This window comes from Tupaia chinensis, unplaced genomic scaffold (genome assembly GCF_000334495.1).
Source record: "Tupaia chinensis unplaced genomic scaffold, TupChi_1.0 Scaffold000418_1, whole genome shotgun sequence".
In the NCBI taxonomy this organism is placed as follows: Eukaryota; Metazoa; Chordata; class Mammalia; order Scandentia; family Tupaiidae; genus Tupaia; species Tupaia belangeri.
Genome location: NW_006159923.1, coordinates 1,562,393 through 1,570,411, shown reverse-complemented (window position 1 = coordinate 1,570,411; position 8,019 = coordinate 1,562,393). Strand labels below are relative to the sequence as shown.

The following is an 8,019-nucleotide window of genomic DNA, read 5'->3' as shown; positions in this document are numbered from 1 at the left end:
CTTCTGATAGCTCCAGGTATGAGGATGTTTGCTGTGGGTTTCGGAGAGATATCCTTTATCAAGTTAAGGTGGGTCCATTCTGTGCCTGGTTGGTTATGAGATTTTTTTTTTTTATCATGAATGGGTGTTGACTTTTATCAGATGCTTTCTTGGCCTCTATTGAGATGATCATATGATTTTTCTCCTTTGGGTGTTAATACAGTGAATTTCATCACATTCCTGGGATAGATTTTACTTGTTTGTGTTCTATGTTCTTTAGTATATTACTGAATATAACTTGCTAATGTTTTACTTAGGCTCTGTATACTTAGGTTAATTTATGTGTATTCTGTACATTTATGAGAGCTACCCTTTTCTGAGCTGACCCTAACTGAGTTTGATATTAGTATGATGCTACTTATATTTATCTTTTTTTTTTTTTTTTGAGAGAGATTTTCACTATAGGGCGCGTGCGCTCGCCAGACAGACAGAGAGAGACATTAGAGACAGAAAGCGAGAAATCACCCCCCAGGGGGGATGGTCACGCCGCAATCCCTTCTCCTCCATTCTCCTCTCGGGATCTTGGGCACGCATGCACACGCGCCCGGCGTGAGTTTTAAGCCACCGGGTCTGGGACACGAACCGCGGTCGACTACGTGGGAGTCCAGCGACATAGCCATTATGCTAACTGCTGGTTCCCCTACCTTTATTTATAAATAGCATTCTACGGGGCCAGCAGGTGGTGTGGTGGTTAAGGGTGCTGGACTCCCACACGGCTGACCACGGTTTGAGTCCTGGACCTGGCAGCTTTCTTTCTCACTTTCCCTCTCTCTTTCTCCATCCCTCTTGTGAAATTAAAAATAAATAAATAAAATTAAATAAAACTAATTCTTTAATAAAATAGCATCTTATGGGACCAGCAGTTGGCGTAATGGCTATGTTGATGGACTCCCATGTAGTTGACTGTGATTCGAGTCTTGGACCCAGGGGCTTCAATTCATGTTGGGCACGTGTGCGTGCTTACCCAAGATCCCAAGAGGAGAATGGAGGAGAAGGGATTGCAGCGTGGCCATTCCTGACCTGGGGGGTGATTTCTCGCTTTCTGTCTCTCTGTCTTTCTCTGTCTGTCCGGCGAGTGCACGTGCCCTGTAGCAAAAACCTCTCCAAAAAAAAAAAAAATAGCATCTTACTTTTTTATGTTCTAGGAAAGTAGAGATGAGATCTGTTTCTTCAGTGTCTGGCTAAAACCACTCATAGAATACTCTGGACCTGTTCCTTCACTTTGTAGAAGGTGGGACAGGGAAGATCTTAGTGGATAACGTGAGGTTAACCTTGGCAGTTGACCATGAGTGAGCTTTAACCCAATTTCTATATAGTTCAGTATTTTTCAAATTTCAACAATGAGCATTTATAACAGTTCTACACATCCTTAGGTACGTTAAGGACATTGTCTCTATTGGTTATGTTGTTTACATGTGGAGGATAATTGGATGGGGTTTCTGCATATTCATGCAGCCTCCAAATTCTAGGAGGATGACATCTTCATTTTTCAGGAGCCCCACCCAACCTCTGTAGTTTGTTTTTCAAGCTAGGAGTCAACTATCTAAACACCAAGCAGAGACAGAGGATGCCAGGCCTGGGGGCCTCTTTCTGGCTTGCTACCTAACCTGGGGTCTGACTTGATGCCTCAGTTTATCTCTTTGCAAAATGAAAGCTGTTAAAATGAGATCTGGTCAGCAAGTACCCTGGAGTCGCATTTCTGACTTGGGCTAGGGAGGGATCATGAGACACGTTCTGATTTGGCCAAGTGAGGGCTCTCTGCGTGGTGAGGGCTTGGAGTCAATCCCCAAAGTTGTGGGCCTGCTCGGGGACAGGCCCATGCTAGCCACAGAGAAGAGGGGCAGGTTACCCAGTCGGAGCCAATGCGCAGATGGATGCCCACGTAAGGCCGGACAAGGTGGGCGCGGATCTGGGCGTCTCCCGTCCTCACCATCTCGTCTGACCATACCATGTACTTCTGGAGTGGTCTGTGTTCCTCCAGGACAGGGAACTGGGCTGGGGCCCCCGGTAGGGCAAGCACTGGATGCTCCTTTGGAGAAAATCTAGGCATGAGATGGAATGAGAAGTCAGAGGAGGCACAGAGTGCCTGGCTGCCACCCTCAAGGGAAAAAGGATGGCATTGCCCTATGCCCTGGAGACCTGGGGAGGGGCCCAGTCATATGCAAGATGCACAAGAGGTTGTGAAATCCCAACGGGCCGATAAGGAACCTTGGCGGCAGCAACAGGCACAATAAGCAACACTGTCCCGCCGCACAGAATTTACAACTCTCTCTGCTTGTTTAACAATTAAAAATTTACAGTAGAGCATTCCAACCTTTTATATGTCAGGCTGGCTTCCAATGTGTGGTGTGGTAATAACTCCAGGGTGGGGTGTCTGAGCCAAGCCTCTGCCCTTTTACCTACATGGCGGGACTGAGACATGTGGCTGCTGGCAGAGGCAACGGCTGGCTGGCACTCTCAGGGGCTGCGTACAGAGTTAGAACGTTCCTTCGACATTTAACAAATATTTACTGACCACCTACTGTGTGCTAGAGCCCAGGAGAGAATGACACAGACCTGGTGGTCCCCACCCTCACGGTATGGACCAGAGGTCTGCGGATCCCCATTGCACGCTGCAAGATTCTTTCCCCTTCTACGCTGGGCAACTCCTAATTACTTCACTGGACTTTTCTGCGGGACTCAGGCTTCGAAAGGCCTTCAGCATGCCTAACACAGTGCCTGGCACACATCAAAGCTCAGTGACTATTTGCTGACTGAATGAATGAGTGAACCTGTATTCCCTCTTCAGCTAAACCTAGACTACCTCCCAGCAGCACAGAACACCTTGCTGTCCCGTAAATGCACTTTCACACTCCAGATTCTGCATACTTCTTCCCTCCACCTGGGATACCTGCTCTTTACCAGTCAAAATCCTTTCTTAAAGTTACACAATAGGTGCTGTCGCTCTGGGAAAGTTTGGTGGTTTTTTTCTTTCTTTTTTTTTTTTTTAATTTACCACTCGTGCAATTACCACGTGACCCAGGAACTGTATTCTTAGGCATTTCTCCCAGAGAGAGGAAGAGCTATGCCAACAGGTAAACTACACAGATGGTTAGAACAGCTTTTTTTTTTTTTTTCTTTTTTTTTTTGAAACAGATTTTTGCTGTAGGGAGCGTGTGATCACCAGAGAGACAGAGTCAGAGAGACAGAAAGCAAGAAATCACACTCAGGGGGGATGGCCATGCCACAACCCCTTCTCCTCCATTCTCCTTTCAGGATCCTGGGCATACATGCACATGGGCCTGACATGAGTTTTAAGTTGCTGAGTCCGGGACTTGAACTGTGGGTGATCATGTGGGAGCCCAGCAATGTAACCATTACCCCATCTGCTGGTTTCTAGAGAAGCTTTATTCACAGTGGCCCCAAATGGGAAACAACCAGATAACACTTTATGAGTACAGGGTTAAACTACCTGTGGTACAATCACACCAGGGACGTGGGCAAGAAAAGGACAGAAAATCAACACAGGCACAAACTGGATAGATCACAAGAGAATTTATCCAGGGTGAAAAAAAGTCTGTTCCTAAAAGTTGCACGTTTGATTTCATTTATATAATAATATTTTAAAATGACCAAACAGGAGGGAAACAGAAATGAGACAATATTAGTCAATGCCAGGAGGGATGGTAGTATGTGTGTGTTTAGGGAGGTGGGTGTGGTTATAAACTGGCAACATAAGTGTGGTGATGGAAGCAACCACTATCTATCTATCCATCTATCTATCTATCTATCTATCTTTCTATCTATTTTTCTTTGTTCCTTTTTTAAACTTTTTGCCATAGGGTGAGATTGTTCACTGAAGAGAGACAGAGAGATAAAGAGAGGGAAAGTGAGAAATCACTCCCAGAGGGATGGCCATACCACAATTCCTTCTCCTCCATTCTCCTCTTAGAATTTAGGGCATACATGCACATGTGCCTAGCATGATTTTCAACTACAGGGTCTGGGACTCAAACCATGGTCAGCCATGTGGGAATCCAGTGCCTTACCCACCGCACCACCTGCTGGCCCCAGAACCATTTGGCATCTTAACTGTGGGGGTGGATTAATTACATATAGGATAAAATTGCATAGAGCTACACACACACACACAGAGGCAGAGAAGTGACACAATTAAAACTGAGGCGATCTAAAGCAGGTGGATTGTATCAAAGTCAATATCCTGGCTGTGATGTTGTACTACAGTTTGGCAAAATGTTATAATGGGGGAAAGCAGGGTAAAGGATACATAGAAACTCTGTATTACTATTATTATTTTTGTTTTTGAGAGGTTTTTGCTATAGGGCGCGTGCACTCGCCAGACAGACAGAGAGACATAGAAACAGAAAACGAGAAATCACCCCCCCAGGGGGGATGGTCATGCCGCAATCCCTTCTCCTCTCGGGATCTTCGGCACGCACGCACACGTGCCCGGCGTGAGTTTAAGCCACCGGGGTCCGAGACTCCGACTACGTGGGAGTCCAGCGACATAGCCATTACGCTAACTGCTGGTCCCCTGTATTACTATTATTTTTAATAATTATTTATTTAATTCAATTTGTTATTATTTTTTAATTTGACCAGAGAGAGAGAAAGGGAAAGTGAGAAAGCAAGTAGACAGGTCCAGGACTTGAACCATGGTCAGCCCTGTGGGGGTCCAGCGCCTTTATCCACTACACCTAGCAATGACCCCATTATTTTTTACAACTGTATTGGAATCCACAATTTCAAATAAAAATGATGAACTATTTCAAACCATACAGGCGAATACAGAAAATAATTGGGCAGGTCCAGCCTGGTGGCTCAGTTGGCAGCAAACTGAACTGTAGTGCCAACCAGAAGTTTAGATCCCTGGGCTGGCTCGAAAACCTGCAGGGTGGGTGTGTGCTTGCCCAAGGCTTTGACAAGCTGGAGGGGTGGGGAAAGGGTATTGTAGTGGGATGGAACTCTGTCCAAGATGCTACTCTCTTCTTCCCTTCCTCCAACTCTCTCTCTCTCTCTAAGCACTCTATCATAAAAAAAGATAGGTTAAGGGGCCAGCAGGTGGTGTGGTGGTTAAGGTGCTGGATCCTACATAGTGACTCTGCAGTTTGAGTCCCGGACCTGGCAGATTAAAACTCATGCTGGGTATGCGTGTGTGTTTGCCCAAAATCCCAAGAGGAGAAAGGAGGAGAAGGGATTGCAGCGTGGCCATCCCCCTGGGGGGTGATTTCTCCCTTTCTGTCTCTCTGTTTCTCTCTGTCTTCCTAGCAAGTGCACATGCCCTATAGCAAAAACCTCACCAAAAACAAACAAACAAATAAACAAAGCATACCTAAATAAAAGCTTTATCCCATCATTTCTTTCCCTTCATTTCTTCCCCTTTCCAGAAGATTATGTATTTTTATGCACAATTACTCTATCGCTATGAACATCTTTGCCAAAACAGGGGGAGGTGGTATTCTGAGGGCTATTTATGGAGTGTAATGATGAAGAAGACGGAGTGCTGAGCCAGAATACCTTTGTCTAATGGTCAAATGCTGACCACACCTCTTAATAACCTGGGCAGGTGACTCAACCACTCTGTGCCTCAGTTTCCTTATCTGTATAACAGAGCTGATACCAGTTCCTACTTTTTTTTTTCCTTTTTAAAAAACTGCATACATTTAAGATGTGCAACACGATATTTTGCTATATATAGACAGATACACACAGTTAAATGAACTATATATACAGTCAAACCAAATAATATGTCCATTCAAAGTGCTATTGAGAGGATGAAATGGATAAATACAAAAAATTTAGAACAGTGCCAGGGAACCAGCAGTTAGCGTAATGGCTATGTCGCTGGACTCCCATGTAGTTGACCGCGGTTCGCGTCTTGGACCCGGTGGCTTAAAACTCATGCCGAGCGTGTGTGCGTGCGTGCCCAAGATCCCGAGAGGAGAATGGAGGAGAAGGGATTGCGGCGTGACCATCCCCTCTGGGGGGTAATTTCTCGCTTTCTCTCTCTCTGTCTGTCTGTCTGGCGAGTGCATGTGCCCTATAGCGAAAAAACCTCTCCAAAAAAAAAAAAATTAGAACAGTGCTTGACACACAGAAAGCTCTCAAAAATTTCTGGCTATCACATCATCATCCTCATCATCCCACTGCATGTAACCTAGTTTAACTATTTTCTTTTGGAGAAATTTTTGCTATAGGGTATGGGTGCTCTCTGGAGAGACAGAAAGAGATGGAGTGAGAAATTACACTCCAGGGGAGATGGCCATGCTGCAATCCCTTCTCTGCCATTCTCCTCTTCAGATTTAGTATGCACGCATATTAACCTGACATAAGTTTCAAGCTGCCGTATCCAGGATTCAAATTGCAGTCACCCATGCGGTAGTCCAGCACCTTACTCACTATACTACCTGCTGGCCTCCCTAGTTTAACTTTTTAAAAATTCAACTTTGTATGTTAGAGATTTGGCCATATTGATCATGTGGATCAAGTGGTCGCATTAGCTTCTCTTGAAGTTTTCCATTTTGCATGAATAAACTACAATGTACCTATTCCCCTTCTGCTGGACAGTGAGGTTGTTCCACTCTGTCACTCACAGCAGGGTTCCAGAGGACATGCTACTTATTCACACCTAATCCAAACATCTTGTTCAGCAACCACCACCAAACTCCAAGATCAGTCACCACTCCCAAGCCTCAGCTCTACAGGGAAGGCTCCCTGTCCCACTTCTCCCTTGCCACACAATGTGCTCAGCAGCCACCCTCCCTGCTTGTGGGACTGTCGGCTGGTGAGGTAGGGTTAGCCATTATCCCCACACAAACTGGCCCAAGGCCCGTGCCAGGGAAGCTACAAACAAGTGTGCCTCGACAGCCTGGCTCCAGATGACACTTACCTTGTGAGACTCTCATTTTCTGCTTGTATGTACATACATGTGAGTTTACTGAGCCTTATGATGTGACAGGCAATGTTCTTTTTTTAAAATAATTTTTCATTTATTCATTTATTTGCTATAGGGTGCATGCACCTGTCAGGGAGGGAGAGATAGAAAGTGAGAACTCACACCCCAGGGGGGGATGATCACAATGCAAGCCCTTCTCCTCCATTCTCCTCTCAGGATCTTTGGACATGCATGTACACACACTCCTGTTGTGATTCTAGAGTCACTGGATCCAGGACTCAAATTGCACAGTCCGCTATGTAGGATCCAGCACCTTAACCTCCACGCCACCTGCTACCCCAAGTGTTTATTAACTCATTTGATTTCCAAGAGAGCCTTGTGAGGTTAAGTGTTATTATTATTCTCATTTTACAGATGAGGAAACTGAGGCACAAACAGAACTAATACACCCAGGGTCACACAGCTAGGAACTGGGGCTGAGACTTCCATCCAGGCAGCCTGCTCCGAATCTTATGTCCTTAACTCCACACCTCACTCCTACCCCTCCAGCCCAGTCAATGCACACCTGTTTACAGTCTCTCAGGGAGACAGCAGTCTGGGAGAATGATAGTGTGCTCAAATACTTGACATTCAGACGTGAGAATCATCCGATTTGATAGTCCACAGCTCTCCAGCATCAGGAATAAGTATCCATTCAATTAAAGCTCTGCCCGGTATTCAGGCTCAGAACCAGCAGAGCTGGAAGGATCCCTTGATGTGGAAGAAGTACATCTTAGCCTCTTCTCTTAGAACCCGGTTTTCACTGAATACACAGACGCCCAGAAGGCAGACCTTTCTTAGTACTTCTCGTATCTACGTATGACCCGTGTGCTGTAGTACTAGCCAATGAGATGTAATCAGAGGACTGTACCAGACTTCTAGGAAAGCTCCCTAAAACGATGAGGATATGCCTTCCTTCTGCCTCTTTTGCCCTTTCAGTTGCCTGGGAATGTGATGGCTGGAGCGTCTTCACCATCTTGGCCCATGAGGTAGCAATGAGAATAAAAGTCCGTAAGTACTGGGTTGGTTAAGCAGAAGGATTCCTG

The 8,019-nt window shown here is 45.7% G+C and overlaps 1 protein-coding gene across 1 annotated transcript in view; it reads right to left on the bottom strand.

Moving 5' to 3' along the window:
* Positions 1 to 8,019, bottom strand: part of POFUT1 (protein O-fucosyltransferase 1) — a 31,453-nt gene that overhangs the window by 9,268 nt on the left and 14,166 nt on the right. Inside the window, 1 exon segment of the mRNA XM_006154740.3 lies at positions 1,889 to 2,081. Within this exon segment, the coding sequence (XP_006154802.1) occupies positions 1,889 to 2,081 (193 nt within the window).